This window comes from Pogona vitticeps, chromosome 8 (genome assembly GCF_051106095.1).
Source record: "Pogona vitticeps strain Pit_001003342236 chromosome 8, PviZW2.1, whole genome shotgun sequence".
NCBI classification, from domain to species: Eukaryota; Metazoa; Chordata; class Lepidosauria; order Squamata; family Agamidae; genus Pogona; species Pogona vitticeps.
Window position 1 is genome coordinate 10,155,757 of NC_135790.1, and position 27,148 is coordinate 10,182,904.

The 27,148-nt window shown below is 40.4% G+C and overlaps 1 protein-coding gene across 5 annotated transcripts; it reads left to right on the forward strand.

Annotated features, from left to right (window-relative positions):
* The first annotated feature begins 5,510 nt into the window (after positions 1-5,510).
* RAB11FIP1 (RAB11 family interacting protein 1) lies at positions 5,511-26,008 on the forward strand. 5 transcript variants are annotated; one of them, XM_020786125.3, is made up of 7 exons: positions 10,257-11,312; positions 11,502-11,589; positions 13,150-13,601; positions 13,924-14,827; positions 16,767-18,692; positions 21,000-21,099; positions 21,779-26,008. In XM_020786125.3, the coding sequence occupies exons 1-7, from the start codon at positions 11,285-11,287 to the stop codon at positions 21,995-21,997; spliced, it is 3,717 nt and encodes a 1,238-aa protein (XP_020641784.3). In that variant the 5' UTR covers positions 10,257-11,284; the 3' UTR covers positions 21,998-26,008. The 5 variants fall into 5 exon arrangements, with proteins under 5 accessions (XP_072835254.2, XP_020641783.3, XP_020641785.3 ...); XM_072979153.2 differs by lacking the exons at positions 10,257-11,312; positions 11,502-11,589 and adding an exon at positions 5,511-5,649; XM_020786124.3 differs by lacking the exons at positions 10,257-11,312; positions 11,502-11,589 and adding an exon at positions 6,336-6,865.
* The last annotated feature ends 1,140 nt before the right edge of the window (positions 26,009-27,148 follow it).

Below are 27,148 nucleotides of genomic sequence, written 5' to 3' on the forward strand. Positions count from 1 at the left end.
AATATATAAGCAGCATGCTTTGCTTTGCTTTTTGGAAGCATGCCACACCTTTGAGTGTGAAGGTCTGTCGTGAGCTTCATAAGCATGTACAAAATTGGTTGCAGTGTCCTCACAGTCAGGAACCTGCTGAAGATCTTTCAAGAAGATAAAGGTAAAGGTTCCCCTTGACATTTAGTCCAGTCGTGTCCAACTCTAGGCCGCGGTGCTCATCCCCATTTCCAAGCCGTAGAGCCAGTGTTTGTCCGAAGACAATTTCTGTGGTCACGTGGCCAGCACAACTAGACACAGAACACCATTGCCTTCCCACTGTGGTGGTACCTATTTATCTACTCGCATTTTTACATGCTTTCTAACTGCTAGGTTGGCAATTGCTGGGACAAGTGACGAGAGCTCACTCCGTCGCGTGGATTCGATCTTACGACTGCTGGTCTTCTGATCTTGAAGCACAGAGGCTTCTGCAGTTTAACCTGCAGTGCCACCACATCCCTTACTTTACAGCTAGACATGGGGACAAATAAAAAATGAATTGCAGTACAGTGGACCTCGACTTAACGGAATTAATCCATACTGGAACGGTGGCTGCAGGTCGAAAAGTCTGTAGGTCGAGGCTCCATTGACCTACAATGCATTGAAAACCGATTAATCCATAACCGGCCGTTTTTGTTCCATTTTTTTTTCCAGTCTGTAGGTCGATTCTCCGGCTGCAAGTCGAACCTAAATTTTGCAGCCAGAGAAGTCTGTAACTCGAAAAGTCTGTAAGTGGAGCCGTCTGTAAGTCGAGGGTCCACTGTCCGTGTTAAAAATTGATGATTTGTTTAATGTCCATCCCTTTGCATTTGTCAATTCCAGAGAATACAAAGGGATTAATTTTTCTCCATTTTTATTTGTCCACCTATAGCCTTCCCTTTGCCTATGGGCTTGCCAAACAGCTGATTAGCAGGGCCATAGGCAGCCGGACAGCCCAAGAACCGCCCACTCCCACAGGCTGCTCCTGCCCCTCCTTACCTTAGCTGCCACCGCCATCTGCCACCACCCAGCATCGCTGCCATCCATTGCCACCCGATGGATGGCACTGATGGAACACTGGCTGCTCTTTACAAAGATGGCAGCTGTGGCTTCCCTGCCCTAAGGGAAGCCACGGCCAACATCTTTGGAAAGGGCAGTGTGGATTCTCTTAAGGCAGGCTGCGGTGACGGAGGCTACCCTTGTGGGTGGCCGTAGCAGCAGTGCAGATAGCAGGCATGGATGTGGGTGGGCAAAATAGGGAGGTGACAGGGCAGTGGGAAGGAGTCAGGTCGTCAGGCTGTGGGGGTGCAAGGGACAGCTTTTTTTAAAGACAGCCTCAGGTTATGTAAAAAAATCACAACAAACCGACAAACCAATTTGTGGTTTGTTGGTTCTTGGGGAGAAAATGTGTGGCTCATCCACTTTGATGGACCACAAACCAGGATGAACCACCATTTGGGGGGTTTGTCCCCATCTCTATTCACAACTGTAAGCAATAAAATGTTTTTATTTTTTCTCTTACAAATGTCTCAAAGTGTTTTACTGAGACCATAAGTGACAGTTAAGGAGAAAAAGGGACTTGAATCCATTCTCCTCTGTGAGTTTCTGTACTTTTACTGCCTGGGCACCAAACAGAAGGCAAGTCAAACCAGTTCAAGTCAAGTAGGCCACTAGCCACTACAACTCACTGTCTGCCTGGCACAGGGGTACAGTTTTTGTGTGCAAAGAGACTATGGCAGAGAACATTCTTCTCTAGCAGGAAGGAAAACAGTTGACATCACTGCTTATTAATATGTGGGCAATGAGTAACTATCCTCCTTCTCGAAGAATAGCCACACCCTTTCAAACACTGCAGAGCTGTGAGCAAACAAAATACCGAAACTCCACTTTACACTTTCTGCCTGCTTATCTACCTGCCTCTTTTCTTTGGTTTCTCTAGACACAGCCTCCTGAGACTAAATTATCAGGCACACAGTGTGGATTTAAAAAGTGCCATTGGGTGCCATGTTATCTTGGCCTGTGTTTATTTGTTTCATCTGGAACAAAGCTGGGCGATTTGAAAATATTTATAGCACCCAATGGGGGTTAGAAGCAGTTGGCAAGTCACCCTCAAAACATGGATGGACATCAAACAGCTTGTGCCTTATAAACATAAGCGCTGCCTTACATCCTCTCAGATTGCTTATAGATGTTATAACTGGAAATCAGTTGAAACCAAGCATCCTCAAAGATTCTCACAATACGCAAAGCCAGCAGGTTCAGCATATCACACACTGCAATGCTTACCAGTGGTTGAGAAAACATTGTTCTATCCAAAGCTTGGAAAACCGTGTGTGTTTTTTAGATTAAAGGTCCCAGAATCCACAAGTGACCATGCTCTACAAAAACCGTTTGAATAGTTTGATCATGCTGTGGATTGAGTCCAGGATCTTTAAAATACCTGTACTGCCTTCTCATCTATGAGTCTGCCTTGAATTTGAAATCTTGAAGAAGTCCTGTGAGGTGCTGCACCAGCACCCCAAGAAATTAGGTTGGACAACTGAACCTTTGAAGAAAAATCAGTTTGGCTCCAGCCGTGTTATTCCATTTTAGTTCTTCTACAGAGCCCAGGTGAGTGGAGAGGCAATAAATAAGTCCTCCAAGTAAGTAAGTAAGTAAGTAAGTAAGTAAGTAAGTAAGTAAGTAAGTAAGTAAGTAACAACATTAAGGAGCAAGACCTGAACAGTAATAGAATGAAAAATAAAATTTGCCAATCGTGCCCTGATTTTTCACATCAGTTACACATCAGCACATGCAAAAGGTGCAGTTCCTCTAGCACTGAACTCCCAAAAGGTGCAAAAATATAAAAAAAATAAAAAACAGGGGCTTACATTCAACGTTGAGTTCCAACTAGAGTAGATTCACTGAAATCAATGGCATTTAAGTTGATTTAACAAGTCCCTCTCATTTGAATGATTCTGCTCCAGCTAGGATAACATTAGGTTTTGCCACAGAGAAATATTGTGCCACCTTAAGAGCCTTTGTGGTATGAACCTTTGTGGACTGTGGTCCCCTTCATCTTATTTTCAAACATCTGGTATGAGGGGACAGGAAGCTTTCTTAGTGACTGTAGATTTCTGCCACACTGGAACTCTAGTTCTTGTATTTAGAGTTTATAATGAACAACAGTCAGTCAGTCTTTATTGTTTTGACCACTTTGGTCATCCAACTTCCACAAATTTAATACATAACTATAAATATAAATATATATACAAGCTTGTGTATATATTGTGTAAAGTTGTTATAACTAACAACTTTAATAAGATTTTGGGAATAGATTTACCCACCAGAACCTTCGGAAAATGAAGGGAAAAATTATATCTCAGCACTAGTAACCCAGAGAAGGAAATCCCACTCCTTTGAAGAATGTGCCGTGTCTGACTTCTTCTGTACTGTGTCTGTCTTGCAATACATGCAAGCAAGAGGGGAGGGGGGGGAAGCAGACCCATAAATACCAAGGAGTTTAACTGAAAAAAAAAAACCTGATTAACTACCAAACACAAACAAAACACTCAACAAGTAAAATATTCCCCGGCTGAGGAGACTCCACGTTCCAGAGACTGATCTTAGAAATCCCAGGAACAGTTTATTGGTACAGTATATCCCAGTTTACACATTTCCTTCTGAGAAAGGGAAGCGCTACACGCCTGTCATGAGGCACTGGTTTAGAAGGAATGATTCCTGTGCTTTCATGGAAACACCTAAATACAGGCCCAAGCACCTAACCACTTGAACACAATTTTTATGGCACACAGCTAATAAAATTACTATAGAAAATAGAGTGGGTATATTGGCTGAAATCCAGCTCCCTGTCACATTTCCTCTTCTCCACAACTAATTGAGGTCACAACAATTTCTTAATACCCCCCAGCCTTTATGTGAAGTTATACTACTGAAGCAGGCAGCTTCCAGTCCCTCATGGGTAGTTGGGCTTTAGAAATGCTGTTTAAAGTTTGAAAAATGCTTTTAGATATTTAGAGCAATTTGAACCAATGACAGCCTTTCACTCAAAGTGGAAAAGGAAGCCTCGTTCATTTGAACAACTTCTCTCCGAAGAGCACCTATCACTGCAGAAGAGTACTGAATGTCTTTCTGCAGCAAAATTAAACAGCAAAAAGGATGTGCTCTTTCATGTTTTTGGACTTTAACCCCATGGATTCACCCGGCAGAATTATAGCAGCCCAGAAACACAAATCTGCATAGCTTTAGATGTTTCCCCCTAAGAAAAAGTTTTGGGTTCTTAACTCTGATGCTGCCACACTCCCAGCATCAACTGCCTTCTGTTACCTAATTTTTTAAAAACCTGCCTTGGTGCTGACTGGGACTCATAGTTAATTGGGAGGCACTCTCTCTAGAGCCCTAATGGGCAGCAAAACTATTACTCCCAGCATCCTCCATACCCAGGATTCTTGTTGATTTGTCACACGACAGCAGCAGGGGTTGACTGAGAAGTGAGGACCAAACTCTTCTGGGCATGGAGGATGTTTAGAGTTGAAATCTTGATGCCCATTAGGCTCTAAAATAAAATAAAAAACAAAAAAGTATACAAAGTTGCCTGGGAAGATGCAGTATAAAGTTTAGATGTTGTACATATATTCCAAAAACACAGTGACAAAACAAGAAATGTAAAAGTTAACACCTGCTTACTTTTTACACACCTTAATATTTATTTATTTATTTATTTATTTATTTATTTGTTTGTTTGTTTGTTTGTTTATTTATTTCCCACCTATCTGGTCTCGCAACCACTCTAGGCAGCCTAGATAATACTGTTTTTAAACTCACAGTTGGAGTTTCTCAAGGCCCTTAAAGATGCACAGTAAGGCAGAATCTGAATACAGAAACTAACTTCCTAAAAGTGAAATAAAAGACAGTTAAGATGCACAGAAAGACAATTAGAAGCTGGTTCATCTGATACTGGGCTATTCTTTCTTACCTAACCCTGGAGAAGTGGGGCTGGCAGTGTTTACTTACTACCTATGCTTAAATAAAAACGCTCTTCTTGTTCTACACAGAGGTGCCACCTCTACTTTTTTTAGGGATCCTCTACCTAGAGGAGCAGAGAGATGTCAAAAAATCCAACGTCCTTTTCTGAAATTAAAAAAGCAAGGAGGCCTTTGCTATCTGGACTTCTGCCTTATAATTAGGGATTAGCAGGGTGTTTTACATAGGCTGTTCCTATGGTTATTAATAGCTCACCTGACGCTCAGGAACTAAACCAGCAAGGTGTGCCAGGAAAAAAAACTGTTGACAAAATTAAGGAAACAAAAGGGGCGGGAAGGAGTTAAAATAAGAGCAAAGGACAAAATGCAGTGCTACCTTAAAGATTAACAGATACGCTTCACCATGTGTGCTTCTAGAAATCAAAACCCATTGGACCAGCTTCCTAGCCTTTGTCTGCCCAAGCTTCACATGTCAAGCTGCTAAAAAAGGAGTAGAAAACGGCCACTAAAAAACAAAACAAACAAAAAGAAAAAAAACCCACAAACCAGCAGAATTGCGCAGCAGATGGAAAATCGGTGGGTGGGGTTTCCCCTCTTTTCTTCATGTGGAGAAAAAAAAATTCCCTGCAGGAATTATGCTCGCCTGTTTACCTTCAGACTAGTAAATTTGTAACATTGTTTGTTTAATCTTATGTTCACGATTATTTCATAATTTACTGTGATTTTTAGATACATGTTTTCTTCAATTGTTACAGGCTACGTACTGGCATTTCTTTTGGGGGGAGAAAAACAGGATACAAGTTAAGCCCTAGCCAAACAAACAAAAACAAACGTATCTTCTAGAACAGGCAAAGTTACAGAAAGCGTAAATAAGAGAAGAGAGATGGTCCTACATTCCCCCCTTTGGGGACTGCCCCCCCCAAAAAAACAACAGCCGCCTCCTTTGTGAAGCAGAAAGAATCTCTCAATTTGCAACATAGACAGGATGCGACCAACACAGATGCGGCGCGGCGTCCTTTCTTTCAGGAGGGACTACAGATCCCATCACCCGTCGGAACCGGCGCTGCGCCCTTTCTGGCCAGAGGGACTACAAATCCCATCACCCCCCGTTGGCGCTGCTGGGACCGAACTCCAACCGCCGAACCCTTAACGGCTCTTTTTTACGTGTAGATAGAAGCTCCGCCCTACAGAAAGGCCACCCAATAACCGTTATTTCCCTTCTGCGGGCGGCTGCCCCTGCCCCCACCCCCGCAGCTCTCGCGAGAAACGCCTGGCCCTCGGGGGTCCCAGGCTGGCAGCTCTCGCGAGAACTGGGGTGCGGCTCCCTCCGCCCAGAGGCGGGGCGAGGGGAGGGCTTTGTGTCGTCAGTGTGGGGTGGAACCGCTTCGCCCTCACGAAGGGCTTCAGTCGGTCTGGTGGCCGAGGCGCCAAGAGGGAGTGCGCGAGGCGAGCGGAGGGAGCGGAGCGATGTCGGAGCCCGGTTCGCCGGTCTCTCTGGGGTCCCGATGGGCCCCGACCCACGTCCAGGTCACGGCCCTCCAGGCGCGGGGCCTGCGGGCCAAGGCCAAGGGCGGCCAGGGCGGCGGCGGGAGCGACGCCTACGCCGTAATGGCGCTGGGCAAGGAGAAGTTCGCCACCTCGGTGGCCGAGCGATGCCAGGGCTCGCCCGTCTGGCGGGAGGAGGCCACCTTCGAGCTGCCGCCGGCGCCGCGACGGGGCTTGGGCGCGGGAGCCGGAGGAGGAGGAGGAGGGGACCCGCTGGTCGCCCTCAGCTTCACCGTCTTCCACCGCGCCCTCCTCGGCCTCGACAAGTTCCTGGGGCGCGCCGAGATCAGCCTGGCCGAGCTGCAGGCGGAGGGGGCGCGCCGCACCACCCGGTGAGGGGCCGAACCTCCAGGGCCAGAGGCAGTCTACCCCTCTGGAAAGGGAAGGAAGGAGTGTGTGTGTGTGTGTGTGTGTGTGTGTGTGAGAGAGAGAGAGAGAGAGAGAGAGAGATTTAAAAGAAACACCTGCTTCCAAAGCTTGGGGGGGCGCATGGCGGTTTGGCTTTCAAATATATAGTCTGCTTTCATGTTAAGCCACATCGAGTCCTCTTTGGGGAGAAAGACGGAGAATAAATAAATAACGGCCAGGTTATAAATTATTTATCTGACGCATTTCTTTCATTGGTTTTTATATCGTCCTGTCAGGGCAAGGCACTATTCCAGGTGGTTAACAATCAATCAATTCCAAACAGAAGTAGCAGAATACTTTATTGCTTGATAATGAAATTAAGAGACCCGCTGTGTTTCAGAATTAATCCTTCCTCAGGGACATTGTTGAGTTAGGGTAGAGTGGTCATTTTGAGTTATTTTCAAAATGCTTGGGGCTGAATAAGTTTTTTTGTGCATCTGGATGTCTCTTCCTTTGTTTATTTTTGTTTTACTGTATCCCTGTTTCCTGGGTTTGTAGTTTGGGCAGATACGTGCCTGAGGAATACTCACCAGTCAGCATGATGTTTGGTTGTTTATTTCCTGTTGGTTAAATAGAAACACTAGCTTCAAAGGCTGTGTACTTTTTTTGTGTGCAAGATTGCTTGCGGATGTTGCCTCCAAGTGGCTATCAAAGAGAATGATAGGAAGAAAGCAACAGTGCTGGTTGTGTTAAAGTCCAAGCAGCTTCTTTCAGACTTCAGAAGAGGGAAAGAAATGGGATGAAGCCACACAAGGCTGGTCTTAAGAAAGGCCATTCATTCCTAGAATTTAACTCATAATCATGGGTCTGTTCCCCTCTGTCAACCAGATCTAGTTGTGCGAATAAAACTGGAGTAAGGAGAGGAAAGCAACAGGTGTGAATGTGAGCTTTGTGAGTAAAGATATATTAGTAATATTATTAGTATTATTGTTTACAAACTTGCTTAAGGTTGCTGTTTATGCATAACTAAGAAAAGCCCAAAAGGAGCAAATCAGTACACTAGAGCTACTTTAAGAATTTATTCTTAATTGAAGAGGGTAGGGACTGGAACACCTTTAAATAAAAATGATATCCTGTTTTGACTAGCCATTGGCCAAGTTTTTCCAGGAAGCTGTGAAACGAAGATGTAAAAGGCACATTGTCTCTCATTGGCCCATCCCCAGCAACTGGTATTCACTGGTATACAGTTTCCCAACATAGAGATTCTGTTTCTTTATCATAGCACTTAGTTGTGGATAATCTTAATTCAGTGTAAAAATTTGACTAGTATGTAAAAGTATCTGAGTATCCCACAACCAAAATTTGTGACTTCCTCTGAGCCTTCTTGTCTTAGTTCTCTCAGCTCTTGTCAAGAATTATGTCTACTAGAATGAAATGAAAGGAAGTAATATGTAGATACAGTATTCCAAAGTGGAGGATGTGCTTGTTTAATAACCTTATTTTTAAAAACTGAATCTCATTTTTGTTTTTAAAAACAAAAAAGAATAACCGGGACAGTTGTGGAGACATCAGATTGAAACATTGCTAGTAGTATACTTATATAAAGAAGTAATATATTTTGAAAATAGTTTATTGAGATGCAAAATTGAGATGTGAAACTCAAGTACACAAACAATTTAATGTTTTAGGCACTTCTGGTTCTTCATGTTAAAACAAATATTCAGTTGAGGGATGAGGAGGAAGGGGTAAATGAGTAGTAAACACATTTCATGAGATGAAGCAAAAGTGCTTGGCACTTTCTGTATTGCAGAAGAAAGATTTTAAGAATTAGAAGCAGATCCAAAGAGTGAACCACATAGATCCTTTAAAGGCATCTAAGATTACCTAGGATATTTGAGGCACTTCTGTAGCACTCATGCTCTTTCTCTGCCAGCAGAATTTACTTCTCTGTGAACAGTTTTTCCTTCCTACGTTGCTGAAATGGTTATGGTTTTTGTACCCACACTGTCAAACTATCTTTACAAATTTAACAGGAAGGCTTAAGCCCTAATTTCTGGGGAAAAAACCAGCTTCATGTAACATGTTTTACCAGGTGTATCCTGATCTTCAAGGTGACAGCACTCCCACATGTTTATATGACAGACTGTAAACTCAGTTTCGGTGTGTGGTGCCTTAAGGAGTGCCTAGCACTCGGTCAGAGAGTTTGACAGGCTACTTACCTACCACCTTTGCGCCGGGGCAGATCCCAAGACCTCAGCAGTGCGTAGCGTAAGCCCTTTGAACAAGTCTGACCTTAAAAGAACACTTTACTTTTACCCAGTACTTTGCAAGTACAGAAACATGGGCTTTGTGATTCCTTAGAACTCACAGCAGCTCAGTTAGATAGGGCTCTTAAAGATAGCTAGTTTGTGGCCCTCTCTACCTCCTGGATTTAGCCAGCCCCTGCTGTTCAAGAGACCAGTCCTTTTCCAGCATTGGACTTTCCTTTCACTTCAGGTGCGTCCACAGCTGAGCGTCCTTTTGGCTTTGGCCCAACCACTGCATTAGCTCTGGAGCTACTTGTCCTTGTCCTTCGCTCTTCCTCAGTAACCTGTTGATGTCTTCCGACCTGAGGGGCTCATCTTCCAGCATCATATCTTTTAGCCTTTTGTTTCTGTCCATGGAATTTTCTTGGCAAAGATACTGGAGTGGCTTGCCAGTTCTTGCTCCAGGTGGATCACATTTAGCCAGAACGCTCCACTATGACCTGCCCTTCTTGGGTGTTCCTGCATGGCACAGCCCATAGCTTCTCTGAATTACTCAAGCCCCTTTGCCACGACAAGGCAGCAGTCCATGAAGGGGCTTTAGAAGCTACAGATAGCAAAATAAATTGTCTTTGTTTTGAAAGGCACTTGTCTTGTCTCAAAAGGGGGAATGCCTCTTTTAGGATTATACCTGCTAAATTTAAGCTATGTGTTGTGTTAAAGCAGGAGTGAGCAACTGTGGACCCGTAGGTGAAATGTTCCTGAAGGATAAAGTTGACCAATCTCTGTCTTAAAGTATGCTACCTTGTTTAGAACTATTGCTTTTACCCATACTGTAGGCTAATTAAGGAGATTATTAGCATTGTACTATCCATCCACCAAAGATGCTTTAATTGTACCAACTTTTATGATTTTTAATCATAACTACATAAGGAGAGGGCTTCTTCTTGGTCTCATCACTTTCACAGCTGCATTTGGTGGGAACACAGGACAGGGCTTTCTCTGTGGCTGCTCCCAGACTCTGGAACTCCCTCCCACAGGAGGCCAGACTGGCCCCATCTTTACTGTCCCTCTACAAGCAGGTGAAGACCTTTCTCTTCAGGCAAGCTTTCCTTAAGTAAATGACCACTGAATGGGATTTTTTTAAAATGGACCGTTGTACTTTACTGCATTGAATGTGTTTTGATATTGCTTGTGTTTTTTGGTATAATAGTCATTGATCTTTTTAATATTGTATATTCACAGTTGTTACTCTAAATACCATCTTTTAATTGTTGTAAACTGCCTTGGGTCCTTTTTAAGGAGAAAGGCGAGTTAAAAATAATTTTAAAAATAAAAATAATCTTGTTGTCCTTATAGTAGGCCTGTAAGATAGGCCAATAGTACCTAGTATTGTAGATTGAGGGCTTCATAAGGCCACATGCAAAGTTCATAATAAAGGTGAAATGATTTCACCTATTTAAATGTGTCTGTGCTTTGAAAAAAATTGAAGTATTATATACTCCGTGCCTTGCTGTTCATATGAGATTATGTAAAGGAATTCTTAGCAAGAAAAGATTATGATTAGTCTATTTAGTCAACTTGTTTGTTGACTGAGCTCATAACTTGATTGTTTGAAAATAAGACCTGTACTTGTAAAGAATACTCTAAAAGCTCATATAGGTAACAAATGGCAGGTCTCATTTAAGGAAAACTGAAATATTTAACATAACAAGCCGAGCAGGTTTATCAAGTTTACTCTGGCAGATTACCTGGTTTACACAGCCATGATAAGTATTCAAAGTATGTTTGAAGCACATGTCCTGTGTAGTATTGTTATTTTTTAATTAACAAGCAGCAAAACTCAGATTCAGTATGCTCAGTTTGTTTAACAAAAGCTAGGCCTGCAAGTTTAATTGATTAAATCAATTAATAGTCTGTTAGTCACCTGAAATGCTCTTCATTACAAAGAAAGACTAGATGTCAAGGGGGATGATTTGTGACCTAGCAATCTCCTTGATATTCTAGCATTTTATATGCAGAAAACCTTTTAAGGAACAACAGAACCCTCAGCTATGTAATACTCTGCCTGTAGCCTGCAGCCCAGGAAAATTCTTACCATCCCATCTGTTGTTTAGGTAAACTAAAGCAGTTAAAAGGCAAATGATGAGCTTCTAGAACATGGGAAAGGATAGAAGATTGCTTGCTTGTGAGTTTACTTGTGCTTCTTCTCCATTTCTGCTTCTTTGTTTCTTTTTCTGGCTTGATATCTGTACTTTAAAGGCATGCAATTTTCTGAACATGTATATGAACGCATCATATTTTGGGGGAAAGTTGCATGTTTTCTGTTATCTGAAACTCTTTCTGGTAACTACTTTCTCATTTTCTCTTATTCTAGTTCTATCACTCTACTGTATCCTGCTCCATTCAAGACTATCCTACAATACTTATCTTGGTTCCTATTTTGGCTGTGAGGGATCAAAAAGGTTAGAGAAACTTAACATGACATGTATTTTAGGCTCTAGCTCACAAATATTGTGGCTGTAATTCAGTAGGTCAAAACCAGAGTAGGCTCATTGAATGCCAAATTCCTGCTGCGTAGCATAGTAAATTGCAGTAGGATAAACCCAGTGAATCAATGGGATTTAGTGAGTCAACCCTTCCGTAAATTCCTTGCATTTGAGTGGGCCTGCTATAACTGTAACTTACTATGAATCACCGGAACTTATGGAGGAGTTCGTTCACCAAATCCCTATTGATTCAGTGGGCTTAATCGAGTGTAATTTAGTATGCCAAGCAATAGGTACATATAGAAGTGTAGATCACATGGATTCAATAGGCCTACTTTATTTGCAGATTCCTTCTGGATTTCAGCCACTATATGTTACAGTTCTTTGTGATGGTCATACATTTTACACAGTTGCCTTGATCGATCATATGAAGTGGGTGAAACAGTATTTTGGGAATGAATACTGTCCTATCCACCTCCAATAGATACATCTATGTTTCCATATTTAAATGTTTTACATTGGTTTAATTCTTGGCTCTCATTTATATTCTTTCCCCCATTAGTTTTGGATGAGTTGTAGTTTTGGAGTGGGTGCTTAGAATTCTTACAAGCTTTTAGTTACCTTTACTAAGCTACAGTTTCATCAGCAAGAGTGTGATTATTGCTACCCTGTTTCCCCAAAAATAAATCTTAACCTGAAAATAAGCCCTTGTATGATTTTTCAAGATGCTCGTAATATAAGCCCTACCCAAAAAATAAGGCTGTTAAGTGAAACCCCCACTCTCCACCATTGCGCAGCATTGTGTAGCTACCAGAAGAAAATGACTGTACAGTATTTGAATAAATGTAGATTGTTGTATATGAACAAAAACCCTCAAAATAAGCCCTAAATTATTTTCTGGAGCAAAACTTAATATAAGACCCTGTCTTATTTTCGGGGAAACACGGTAATTTATCAATACTTCTGGATATGTGACATATAATGCTTTTAATTTAGCACTGAAATCATGAAAATACCTTTTGGAAAAAAGTAAAATTGAAACAATTATTTCTTTTGCTAGTATGCCAGTAAATATCTGTTTGTGCAACTGAGCAAGCTTTTCTACAGAATGTTGGATGAATACCAAGCACTTCAGAAGCATCATCGCTACCTCAACCCTGGCCTCATATGTAGCAGGTCCTCTAATCTGGAATAACATTTTAAGAATGTTAGAAATGTGTTTATGTTTTCATAACTATTTCTGAAAATCATACTGTAAAATCCAGGAATAAATTACTTCATAGAAATACTTTTTTTCTCTAAGGCTAGGCAGATTTATTTTCTCCCTCGCCCTTCTCCGCCCTTTTCTTCCTTTTCTAAAAGTAATTTGCTGGCTGAAGACCTCTAGCATCACCTTCAAACCTGATTAGCAGTTTGGTCGTACTGAGAGCCTAATTTTTCTTGAACCAAATATTATGAAGTTGTGTGTTGTAGCTAGGTTTCTCAAATCACTAATGCAAAGTTTGAAGTTTTTTTTTTATTTGCTTATTTGTACAGATGGTACAAGCTTCACTCCAAACCAGGGAAGGAAGAAAAAGAGAGGGGTGAGATTGAAGTGGATATCCAGTTTATGAGGAGCAACATGACAGCTAGCATGTTTGACCTCTCCATGAAGGATAAGTCCCGGACTCCGTTTGGCAAGCTGAAGGACAAACTAAAGGGGAAACGTGGCAATGGGTTGCCAGACACAGCATCCGCTATTATTCCTAGCATTAGTCACTCACCGGCTGACAGTGAGGAAGAGTCAAATGAGAAAGAGAAGAAAAAATCAAAGTTCAAGACTCTGTTCTCCAAGCCTGGTTTACAGAAGAGCACTCTTTCCCAGTCTATGTCTGTACTACCTACTCACCAAGAAGCGTCAGGGAGGGTTCGACTTAGACCCAGTGACTTTCAGTCAAAGTGGGGTGATGACGACGACGATGAAGACACTTTGACTCCAGTCTCAGAAAGTAAGTTTCTCTCTTGAAACAATTTCTTAAAATCTTTCAACAGCTATCTGATTTCTAACTGCTTCCACCAAATGATGTATAGCAAATGTGTCTGTTTTTAGAAATACTTTTTAATAGTGAAAAAAAACAGGAGTATCAAGCACTTGCTTAGATGCTCTGTAGAAATAAAGGCCATCGCAATTGTGTTTGGAATACTTGTTACTCTCATTTATTCATTTAAATTAATTTCCTACATAAATGTATTAACTGTTGCTAAGATTTGTTGATTGATTTACGCACGTGTTTTCACAGTTCTCATGCTGTTTTCCCTTTATCTTTTCAGAGCCTTTTACAAGTAGAGCTGAAGGTAACTTGCTTTATCCCTCATCTGGCATGTCCCATAAAAGAACAGGTAGTGGGGACAGCAGGCAATTAAATCAAATCACTGGTAGCAATATGAAGGAGCCACATTCTTTATTTGGCCTGAAATCTAAAAGTGATCCAACTTCCAGATCCAACGTGTGTATCAATGGCAGTCATATTTATATGGAAGTACATGAATCAAAAAGTGACGCCTTTTTGAAAGACAGCACTCCATCTTCTCCTCAGATCTCCCAGAGAAAGCGTTTGTTTTTGTCTCAGGAGAACTTGTCCCCTGATCTCAGTAAGGAAGGTGAAAACACAGGACGATTTCCCCCTCACAAAGAGCCACCTGGATCTTCCTCATTGGAGTCATTTAAAGCCATGACTTTGCCATCATACAAACTGCTAAGTGGTGAGGATTTGCTTGAAAGCCACAATCCAGTGATTTCAGAAACTCTGAAAGAAACCAAAGATGATAAAAAAACAGACACTCCAAAAGAAACCAAAGATGATAGAAAAACAGACACTCCAAAAGAAACCAAAGAGGATAAAAAACAGGAGAACAAGAAATCAGGATTGCTTTCTCTTATGACAGGAAGAAAGGAAGGTAAAATCAGTGAGGAGGTGGAGAACAATGCTGATACCTCTCTCAAGATGAAGGAAGTGAAACGTGATGAAAAAGATTTGCCAAGGAAAGAGGTGAACCCTTTTGAAGTCCCTGCTGATAACAAAGGGAGACATGGCCCAGAGAAAAGCAGTGCTGCCGAAGTCCCGAATGTGAAGGCATCCCTGAACCCATTTGATGAAAGCGTCATGGAAGAAGAGAAAGCAGGAAAAAATGCAATTTCTGTGAAGCCATCTCAGACCAAACCCGTGAAACCCAGGTTAGTCTTGAGACACAGTTCAGACACTAGGGTCATAAAAGTATATTGGAATCTGACATGGCTTCGAGTGAGCGACATCTCACCCCATCCCTTACCATTGGCAGCATGGCCAGGGTTGGTGGTATTTCTAGGCCAAAATTTCAAAAAGCCAAAAGGTCCCCAAACCTGCTTTTAGACTTTCAGCATTTAATATATTTCATTGGGCAGGGACCTAAAAAATAATTATTTGCCTAGCACAGGGAGGAATTGCATCTAAGTATAACTGGTGTAGCCTAAGCGAGGTATTTCTTTGTGGGATGTCACTTTGAAAGGAGGCAGAAATGGCCATGCCTCCTGCATTATAGAACATAGCTGTGTACCTCCGAAAACTGCATGTTATACATGAACAATATTACCTGGATGATACAGGGATTTAAACAGTCCCCGGGCTGCTTCTTAATACTGGAACATTGTCTACAAGAGAATGTTCCCCTGCTGGCTGGACTTTCCCAGTACGAAGTAATTAGAGTGAAGAAAAGCACACATTAACTGTACTACATTTGCCTGGTTTAGCACACTTTGTTTCTTTTATTCTCTGCATTCCACTTTCTCCTAATTAGGAGGAGTGGCAGAGAGATTAGGTCCTGTCATTGTTTTTCTGGCCGGGAAAATGAGATACTGCTATTGAACTTCTCTTTATCAGTTGTGGCTACCTAAAGTGTGAACCTATAGCCATGGTGGCTACACACACAGCAGGGAGGACTGAGGAGAACAGCCACCACTAAAGCATCCTTTTAAAGATACAACCAGCACTAATGGCAGTTGTCCTTCTGCCTTTTTCATGTCTGCCTAAGTTGTTAGCTGAGTGCACTCTTGCATTTCTGTACCAAGAGTGGAGGGGAACATTTGCAGAAGTGGGAATAGTTATGGTGAAGGAAACAGAGTGGCTCCTATGTCCAGGTCCTGATCGTTTGCATGGCTCTCTTATTTCACACATTAATTGACAGAAAGGTTATTCAATGCGTGTTGCTTTGAACAACCTTTCTGTCCATTAATGTAGTTTGTTTGTTCATAGGTAGATGCCTGGATTATTAGTTCCACATTTTATGTTTATAATTAATAGCAGTGTGAACATTTCTTGATACTATAACTTTGAACAGATGTTTGCTTTCTTTATGGTCTAACATTGAAAACAGATGACATTTTATCTTAACAATGTTAAGACCTCTTTTCCTTTCAGTCCCACAACGAATAAATCTGTAACACAATCTGTAAGCACAACGAATAAATCTGTAACACCCTTCTGCTATATAAAATGCAGTTCCTACAGCTTAGGAAGTCGCATATCTTGGACAGAACTTTCTACAAGCAGTATTGCTGTGCTTTCCACTTTATAAACCTTGGGTCTTTGTTGCTTTCTACATTTTGACTTTGCCATTAATGCAATCTGTTGTACTAACTGTGTTTTCAAAATCTTGGTTAATAGAAAATGCTTCTTACTGCCTCAGAAGTCTTTTTCTTCTGTTTTCTCTCTTTCAGAATTTTCTGAGGTTGCACAGATACATAAAGTCTATTTGGTTTACCAAATCCTATATCTGCTCTATATGGCTGAAATCCTTCTCAATGTAGTAGGTTTCACTAGAGAAGGCCACTGAATCAGTGTGGATTCAATGAATTAACTCCTCTGTAAGTTCTAATGATTCAACACTAGTTGCATCTTACTACATTAAAATAAGTCACAACTAGAGTACGTTCCTTTGAATCAATAGAACTTGCATAGAAGTTGACTCAGCAAATCCCCACTGCATCAGTGGGCCTATCCTAGTATGGATTATTATGCTAAGCAATAGGATTTCATCTCTAATATGCAGTAGCTTTGTTACTGTTGTTCTTGTTATGTTTCCGCCTGTCTCATGTTGCATCTGCAACTGACACAGGTTTTATTTTGTCCATTTTACAGACTGGGCGTGTCTTCAGAGGATGAAACCAAAGCCACTTTTCCTATTCCTGTACCTCCTTCTACTTCTCTGCTGTCTCCTTTCTATCACTCTGATAATGAGAACAACCCTTTTAACTTCAAACAGAAACAAGAGCAGAAAGTTCAGAACACAGATACTTTTATTAGTTCTTTGATAACTCCTCCTGCAAGATTTAGCAATAATCCATTTCTGTCAAAATGGGAGCAGGGATCCAAACAAGAAGGCGTGGAGTGCTCTCCTTCAGCGTCTTCCCATGTTCTTTCTCCTCCTGATTCCGGCAAGGCCAGTAACCCCTTTTCTCCTCTATGGCGACAGAAATCCCAAACACATGATTTTGAAAACTCTGCTGAACCGCCATTGTGTTTCCAGACTCCTCTTCCAGATACTGTACTTGAATCACACCCTCTTCCTTGTCAGCCTTCTAATGCAGATGATCATCTTGTATCAGACCTGGGAAAGGGCTCTGAAAGCTTAAACAGTCCTCCCACATCTACCTCTGTAGCAGGAAACCTTGATGATTCAAAGTACCTAGATGTTTTGAAGCCTCAAAATGAAAACTTTGCTAATCAAACAGATTCTGTATTACGTTCTGGTGGAGCACTTGCTCTCAGTGAGCCTAGTGTAATAGTGAAGTCTTGGGGTGATGACAAACTGCACATAGTACCACCATTTAAAGAAAACAGTGGAAGAATGAAGAAGACAGTGACCTTTGCCCGTGATGAGCTGAAAGATAATGATGAAGTAAACAGTGTCAGTGAGATAGCAGAGGAAGATTTAACTGAGAGATGGGATGAAGATGAAAACAGAGATGCAATAAAACCCATTGAAGGGCGTAAGAGACAAGGACTTGACCTTGATATAGAACATCAGTTTGTTTCTAAATGCCTTGATGGAGGAACACATTCTGCTTATGACAATGATAATCCTTCAAGAACTGAAACTAAAGGCTTGGTTACAGCAGAGCCACCATTACCAGCCCCAAGAATCCTTTTGACTTCACCTAAGAAAACCAACACATCAAAGGCTGTAATTGATAGTGGTCCTTTTCCTCTGCCTCCAAAGCCAATGCCAAGAACAAAACGAAAAGATACAGATTCTCCTTTAACTGATGCATTGAAAGCAGAAGATGCCTTAAGCACTGGGTTTAAAAAAATATCTTCAGATAATTCGGTCTCCAAGGAAGAGCTAATCAGAACTACTACATTAGCAGCTCCAGAATCAACTGTACTTTTGTTTGGAAGAGACGATGGTACCATGGATTCTTCTCGGTGCACTAATAATCACTCTAGCATTATTTTGAGCACAAAGCCTCAGAGTTTACTTACTGGAGATGTGAATATAAAAGGCACCGTTCTTCCTGTTATCTCAGAAGTAGGATCAGATGATGAGCAACTGAGTGATTATCACCAGGAATCTGAAAAGATGGTAGTTTGTGTAGACTTTTCAAGGAATGGTGGTGATTCTAGAGCGAGAGAGATGCTATCAAAGGAGAAGGTTGTTGATGAGAAGCAGATAGTATCACTGAGTGTGAAAACAAGTGGGCCCGGTGGTATTTTTAAACCCAGAAAGTCACCGGTTAGTCCTTCAGCAGTAAGACTTCAGAATGAAAGTGGACTGGAACAAAATGGTACTCGCAGTCTAAAGGAAGATGGAGAGAGTTATCCTGAGTTTTCTGATAAACCTTTTTCTGTTTCCAATTCTTCTCAGTCTTACTCTGTTAACTCTTTCCAATCTGATGCTCTTGGCTCTTATAGTACAGAATCTACGAAAAAATCTACAATGAAGGGCTTGGATGCTAAACTAGAAACCTCTGGCCAGAAGAAGCTGCTTCAGGCAAGGGTTTCAACCTCTGAAACACATCCTAATCAAACTCTGCAGAGTGTTGGATCTTGCCCTCCTAAGTTCAGGTGAGAATAGTTGTTAGGATCTAACAAGAGAAAATTATCAAGTTTGTAACTATTTTATTTATTTATTACATTTATAGCCCTCCCATCTAGTCATATAGACTAATCTGGGCAGGTAACAACATGACATATAACAATTTGCAATTTAAAATGACAATATATATTGTCATATATATTGTAATATATTACTTAAAAAATATATTACCAAAAAACCCCACAATGATCCAAGATGGAAGAAATACAAGAAACAAAAATTCAGACAGTGATGGAGGGAAGGCTTGCTTGAACAACCAGGTTTTCAGTTGGCATTCGAAGATGCTTAGGGAAGGGGCCATGCGAATCTCAGGAGGAAGATTGTTCCAGAGACGGGGAACCACTGCCGAGAAGGCCCAGTTTCTTGTTTTTTCCTTCTGGGCCTCCCTCGGCATTAGGCTTCTTAGTCTCACCTCCTGGCTAGATAGGGTGATATGGGTAGATCTAGCTTTGAATCACCCCGCCTGTTTTTTGCAAATGTAGTAATGAGTTTTACGTCATTTGGATAACTGCAGGAACTGTACACCCCTGCTTTTAGAGGTAACCTCCAAAGGAGATCCAGTATGATGTAAGGATTACAATGTTGAGCTAAGACAAGTTCTGATCCCTGTTCAGACATGAAACGTCGGCGTGAGCAGATTTGTATTTTTGAATTACAATGTCCAGAAATCTCCAGGCGGTATAGCAGGACTTAGGAATTGTAGTCCCACAACACAAACTAATGCACTCTAATAAAATGACTTGGGTGACCCTGACCCACTCACTGACTCAGGCTGATCTACCTCACGGGGTTGTTGTGAAGACAAAGTGAAGAGGAGAGCCTTATGCACTGCCTTTGGTTATTTGGACAAGACGCAGGATATAATTACATAAACACACTTCTGCAGAAATCTCTGGGCAAAAAAAATTGATTGAATCTTTATTTTGCTGGGACAGTGCTTGGACATCTTCCACAATGGGGTGTTATGTGTCAGGGAGTAACCTGTAATAGGGTACAGCATGTCTTAGATATTTCGTGTTTAATTTTTAAAAATGTCTTTTAAAGCAATAGTTTGTTTCTCTGGCTTTCTCAGAACAAGATTTAGCAACCATTTTAGATATAGTTCACTAATTTTGCAGGGAGGTGTTCTTACTTTTGAGTCTTAAATGTGCTGTAATTTCCTGGGACTGGAAACTTTTGAGTCGCCAAGATCTCTGAAGTGTTAACAGGTACAGATTTAAATAAATGTGTTTCCAAGATAAACCATTTGAATTTAACCTTCACTGAGGAACTTTACATTTCAAAAATAGGCTGAACGCTTTGGTAACTGTTCACAACTAATAGTAGTCAGCTCTCTCTACATGTAAAAAAAAGTGTTGTTGACCACTATTATTTTGTGCCAGTCTCTTGGGCTATCTTATCTCACAGCATTGTTATGAGAATGTAGCGGAGGGCAAGAAGAACCTTTTATATGACCTTCAGCTCCTTGAAGGAATGATTGTATATAGTTTTCATAACCAAATCTTCAATTTTCTCTATAATCTTAAAGTATCCTTTAAGATTAAGCCTGGCAGACATTTTGTGCTCTTCTCTGCTCCTGCCCCCTCTGGGGCAGGAAATGAAACATTGCTGCTTTTCCCTTGCCCCCAGGAAGCTTCTGAAAGCTGGGGAGCTTTATTCCTCAGCCTTTTTAGTTGCTGAGCAAGCCTCTGGAAGCCTCTTCCGAGCCAGCCGATCAGCTGTTAGGAAGGGAGAGGAGGGGCAGGAGTGGAGAAGAGCACAAAATGGCTGCCTGACTCCCTTCTGGGTGTCGGCTTTTAGCTGTTTGCTGCTCTTTTTCCTGCAGTTTGGGGTCTATCAAGGTATGGTAAGTGACTTGCTTTTATTTATTTTTAAGTTTCTGACCTTCCCTCCCCCCATAGGAACACATTCATTAATTTTCAATGCCTTCCTATGGGAAATTTAGTTTCGACTTACAAACGTTTCAACTTACGAACAGACTTCCGGAACAGATTAAATTCGTAAATCGAGGGCCCACTGTATAATCTTAAAGTACCCTTTAAAAGTGTGTGTGGTTTTGGAGGAAAAAAGAAATCAAATTAGCTGCAATCTGTAACTTCAGTAAAAACAATACATGCAAGAAGATTGTGTTTTTCTTACTTGTTTTATCGAAAAACACACAAAAGCAAGTGTTCATGCATACAGAGTGCTTCATGCCTCAACCAAAAGTAGAACTTACTAAGTTGTCCAGTGGTGCATTTTCGAGTTGCCAAACCTAAATAGAATCTGCCTTTCAGACTTCATCCTGTGAAGCCCATGAATACTACAACAAACAAACAACCTGCAAAAACTTTCAACGCGAAGATCTTGGATAACCAGAATGAAGCCAATATAAAGGTATTTAAGACATACTATGTTTTACAGGCTAATTTAATACATTAGGACCCCATATCTGCTGGGGATTGTATGTATTACTCACTAACGAATAGTCATAGCATGGTCTCTATCTCTAGTGGCCAGTTCTAGGAATATATGTGAAAAAAGTTTTTTTCTGGGCTTTTTTTTTCTTTTAGTATTTTTAATATTTTCAGACTGTGGATAAGTGAAACTGTTGATACTGATCCCATGGATATGGGGCCCCTACTGTATTCTGAGATTACCATGTATGGTACCAATACTGACTGATGGGAGATTGTTCTGTGAAAGCAGTAAGTGAAATACAGTCAATTGCTACCTTCCTAAAAATGTTAGAAAAAAATGTTGATGGATGTAAAAAGTAATGTTATATTGTTTTTGCAGTGCTTTTGAGCATTTACTACTCATAAGGAGTGCACCATACAGGGCTTGTCTTCATGCCTCATAAAGGCTTTTATTAGCAAACCCAGAAATTCCTGATTTGTGATCTGTTGTAAAGTTCAGCTGGGTCAGATTAGGTTTTTGTGCAAATTCATTCCCTGGATTCTTCAGCAATTTCTAAAACCAAAAGGAATTGCCTAGCTTCTGATCCTTTGAGGTCATCCTTGAAACAGTTGTCTCTGTTAAAGGACTAACCCTTCTTCATTTGTCTCTCCTGAAGAAATATGACCCGTCAGATCCTGCTTATGCTTATGCTCAGTTAACACACGATGAACTGATCCAGCTGGTCTTGAAGCAGAAAGATGTCATTGCAAAACGAGACCTCCAGGTGCGGGAGTTGCAAGACTACATAGACAACTTGCTTGTCAGGGTCATGGAGGAAACGCCTAACATTCTTCGGGTTCAAGCCCATGTGAGCAAGAAAGCAGGAAAGATGTGAGATCGTCATTTACCATGGATAAGAATTTTATTGTGTGCTCCTATATTGGAAGCAGATGCTGAAATAACTCCTGTGTGTACCAAAACCATTTTTTTTCCTTTCACTAAGCTCAAGATGAATTGCTTTCTCTTAGATTTGTGAACAATTATATAACCGAAAATGCCAATCTTCTTAAAAACAAAATCATCCCTTGACCGTTTAATACACCGTTTGTATTGTGCTGCTCTGCTGAGGTTAAAGGTGTGAATTTATGGAAATGGAAATTATTCTACAACTGGAGCATTTTTGAAGATTTCGTTTAAAAGTTGTCATTTTTCCCCATAGTTTTCAGAAACATATTCTTCTTTGACTTCTTTTTAAGGGTATTTTTAATTTTAGTGCAATATAAGTAATCATATGTTAATTTAGATATATTGAATGAACTTTATTTGAGTAAGGTTAGGGTTAGGGTTAGGATTTGAGCATGGTACCTAAACCTGGGTGGCCTTTTTTATTTAAAGGAGCACAATCCTTTAAGAATGTTTTGCTGTGTTTTGCTTGTATTCTTAAATTCTTGTTTATTTTGTGGGGCTTATATTGTTCAAGTTCATAATGGGTTGTTCTGTGTTGTGCTAATTCCCGCCCGCCCCCAAACATTTGGGCTATTTCTCCTTATAGGCTGTGTACTTTTAGAAACCTCTGACTACTAAAGACAACGTGAACTGTTTTCTTTTTTCAGTGTTAACTGCTATTTCTGAATTGATTTTTCACATTTGAGTAATTTACCTTCTCTGTTCAGGAATCTACTTGGATTTTGTTATTTTCTTCCTTCATTCAGTAAGTGTAGACCCAAATGGCTGTTTGTTCATGCATCTCGTATTTTTTTTCTCATAAGCAGCCTGTGACATTGATTATCATAGTGATTCCAAAAATCTCCTGAGATATTGTCATTATAAAAGAACTGAAATGCTTCACACTGTTAATTAGTTACAAAATTGTTTTGCCAGTTACTATGAATCCCTTGTCTGAAGTTAAAAGTTAACTTCTTTGATTTCTTCAGCTCTTCTAAGTTCTGTAACACTTCTGCTTATAGCACTGCTGCTTCAGAAACAGTATTTGCTCATAATTCTCCTTTTTGGGGGGCTATTAACTTCCCAGTGGGCGTTGAAGACTTTGTGCTGCAGCTTGTGATCAAGTAATTGGATCTTAACAATTCTTTCTTGGGCAAATGCATTCCTTACCATCACATAATGTCCCTCTTCAATATTCCATTTGGCATCCTTCCTTTATTGCATTTTTCTTTCCAGCAAAGACTTACCTAAGTTTTACTCCTTTTCAGGAGTACATCTCCTTTTGAAATACTCTTTTAAGCTCTTTTTTTAGCATAAAGCAACTTGGAACAAAGAAAATAGATGTAGTAAGAGTATCGTAATACAGTGTTTAGTGAACTTATAGTAATTGTTTCAGCTTTTTTTCTCTTGTTTGCAAATCTATAACTCTTTCCTCTAAAGATTGAATAAACCTTCAGTTTGTAAAAAAAAAAAAAAGGGTTGAATTCTGATCTCAGCACTTCAGATTTCATTTTATTCTCCTTGCCTTTCAGATAGCATTCTTTGACTTCATATGGAATTTTCTATATGGACTTTGAGTCTTTATACACTCCAGCTGTGGTTATTTTTGGTTGGAACATATGGACTCCATTCAGGATTGTCCCAGTTATGTTCATGCTGCTGTATTTGGTACAAAATGTGACTAATTTGTATTATCCTTCCACCTTGACCTTTTTTTTTTGCTAAAAATGGAAAATCCATGCTCATTGTATTCATATATGGTTTGTGTGAAACAAATTGTACTTATTATTAGCTTTCAAGTTGAAATTCATTGATTTAGTTTGTGTTGAATAATAGCAATACAGCCAGACTGTGCCCTGAGCTGAAAGATGATGAGTTCCAATCAGTAGGCTTTTACTGAGTGAATGGAGTGGGAAAACATGCTTGTGATATTGTTTCTGTTTTAAAAAAAAAAAAAAAACAACAACACCTTCTGGATCAGGTGTTTTTCTCTCACCTGTATTAATGCTTTACAATGTTACCTGTTTTAGTGGAATTATGAAAACAAAACTTTTTCTTTTCCCTCTATTGCTGCTAAGTATGTTGGATAAAAACATTAGTTTCTGTAATATGGGAAAGAAACCTTTAATAGGGAGTCAGATGAACTGGAATAATACATAGAAATTGGTAAATGATTGGATGGTCTTTTAAAAGCATAGAATTATCTACAAATTCTTGGTTTCCATTCAGTCAGATCTACTGTATATTATTTTTACATGTTGAAGAGTCTTAACTTCCAGATTATGAAATACAGATACCCTAATAGCAATACAACTGTTCTCTGAAGGCTTTGATAGATGCATTTTAATGTATAATTTTATGATAGCTACTATTTGTTACATCCTTGTGCACTTTATAAAAGACATGAGGCCGGCTCTGAATAGCTCTTTTGCACTCTCTTTGCATTCAGTCACAATACTTGATTATAAACTTGTCAGCTCAAATCAAAGATCCTAGCACTTGTTGAATGGTGCCTGATAATTACTCTTGGTACTGTACAATCTCTCTTGTGATCACCAAAGAACAGAATAGCTTCAGTAGTTACAATACTTTTTAAGAAGAAGTGCTGTTTTTATTACATTCGTTATTTGATATTGCATTGCTTAACTATTTATTTTAGGGTTTTGGGACAAAGTAGCAACATCTTGGAACATATGGCTCTTTGGAACGAGTTATACTATGCTCCCTTTGACCTTGACTGGAGTATGATATTTGTTGAGTAGAGTTATCCATATTTATTGCATAATGCTGATTCTCCCCAGTGAAGTCCTCTGATTGAGGCTGTTGTTTTGTATTGCAAAACTAGCAGTGATTTCAAAATTCTGTAAGGAGAGGAATTGTTTGATGGTTCATTTTTAAAAATATATGCCTTTTCCCTGTAGACACGGAAGCATGTCATTCTGTGCAGTTTGAGTGGACTGCCTTACATGCCAGTCTCTGCTGATCAGTTTCCATCCCCTGTGCCCTACTGTTGCTCCTGTTTAGTTTTTCCTGAGACGTCAGCTGCTGCTGTGTTTTGAATTTTTCCTGTGTTTAGATTTTTTTAAAACCTTATACTTTTAGATATGTAGACATTTAGATATGTAGATACCTTTTAAAAAGTTTCTTTTAAAAAAATACTGTAGTGTCTCCCTCCTTCTGCCCTGCTAGTCATAAAATAAGGCTGCATGTCTCCTGCTCTTGGGAGTATTTGTGTGAAAAGATTTGTAGTGAACAACTGCGGCCCTTATGGTCATGCTCCCAAAACCCCAAGGGTGTTAGTTTTTAACACCATGCTTATGTTGCAACAAATGCAGCTGTGCTGTTGTTGAAATGATATTGGGTGTATCTAATATAGTTACAGCAGTTTGATATCATTTTAATTGCTATGGCTCCATGCTGTGGTATCCTGGGGATTTGTAGTTTACTCAGTATTCTCTGCTGCAGAGAATTGAGAGAATGCACTAGGATTTTCATGCAGAGAATTCCAAGTACTTCCACAAATGGCAGCTGAAGTTAAATCAAAGAGCTGTAACTGTGATGAAGTTATATCCATTTGCTGTTTCAATGGAGAAATCTTTTAATTCGTAATTTGATGTAATTTTCTGGGACTGTAATGTTGCAGATAACTAACTGTCCATCCATACAGTTGAAGTTGTAAATTTTATATTGTTTGATGAGACTTGAGCAATGGATGGTAGAGCCTTACAGACTGCCTTCTATTCACCACCTCTCACCTGCGCATAGAAATCCTGAGTATTGTCAAAGATGGAGGTGTGAACTGAGAGATAACTTGCTTTTCCTCTAGCCTTTATTTGCTTACTGTTTTAACATTGAAAGTCTGAAATACATTGTATTTTCTACTTTGTAACTCTTGGTACATTGGTTTTTATATAAAGATCTTAAGCCTTGTGAAATGTTAAAATAAATTTATTTAAACTGATGTGCGTACACACTTTTTAACATGAAAGAAATTTCAGAGGGAATGCAGTAAATCTTGTAGAACTAGAATAGTTTATGCAACATTAACTGTGGTGAAATTGAGGTGTTTAAGTAAGGAGTATGACTGGGTGTGCCAGCTCTCTTTATGCATTTATTTTGCTATCAAAAGTCTCTGAATTGGGTACTGTTGAGTGCTGTGGAGTAGCAAACCTTTTTCAGTTCGTAGGTCTTCTGTTTGGCAAACCTTGGCAGCTTCTACATCAGCACTATGGAAAATGGGTCTCCCAGTGTTGGGTGGCAGCTCTTACTTCTATTCAGCACTGAGCAATGACTGTAATAACCACCTAGCAATATCTGAGAGAATACACATTGCCCATGTTCTCCAAAGTTTTGAGCATGAGGGCCACATCGTATATTTTCAACTTTTTTGAGAGTCGAAGGAACATGCACACCCGTGTATGCGTCCCTGCCCCCTCTGCATGGACTCCCGCCTGCCTTCACAGATGCCCACTCCCTGCATGTGTGGATGCCCCCCTTTCTGCCCCCCTGTGCAGGCTGAAAGGAACGGGCTGCATAAAGTGCCAATGTGGGCCAGATGTGGCCCACGGACCGTAGTTTGGAGACCTGTTCTAGACCAGTGGTTCCCAGCCTTGTGTAACAAGTGTTCTTTGACTGATTCCTTGAAATGCCAGCCAGCACAGCTAGTCATGAAGGTTTGTGGGAACTACAGTCCAAGAATACTTAGATCACTCAAGGCTGGGAACCACTATTCTAGTTAATAACTTGTCCCCATGAAGGCAGTATTGCATCCTGGTGTCCATACAACACAAGCCTAAAACTGTCATCAGCAGAATCAAGTGGTTTTAAGTACTGTATCTGGATGTGGGCCCTCCTTGACAGGAGCGGGACTTCATGATCCATAGGGCCCCTTCCAGCTCTACAGTTCTAAGATGATGATTACAAAGCAGAACAAAAAATCTTGCTTCATGGGTTTTTTTCCACATTCCTTTTTTATTATTATTATTTTTTTTGGCACCACTTCAGGTATATCCTATATATCCCAGCTCTGGTATATCCAGCTTGTGTATATCCTAGAACATCACGGAAGCATGTCATTCTGTGCAGTTTGAGTGGACTACCT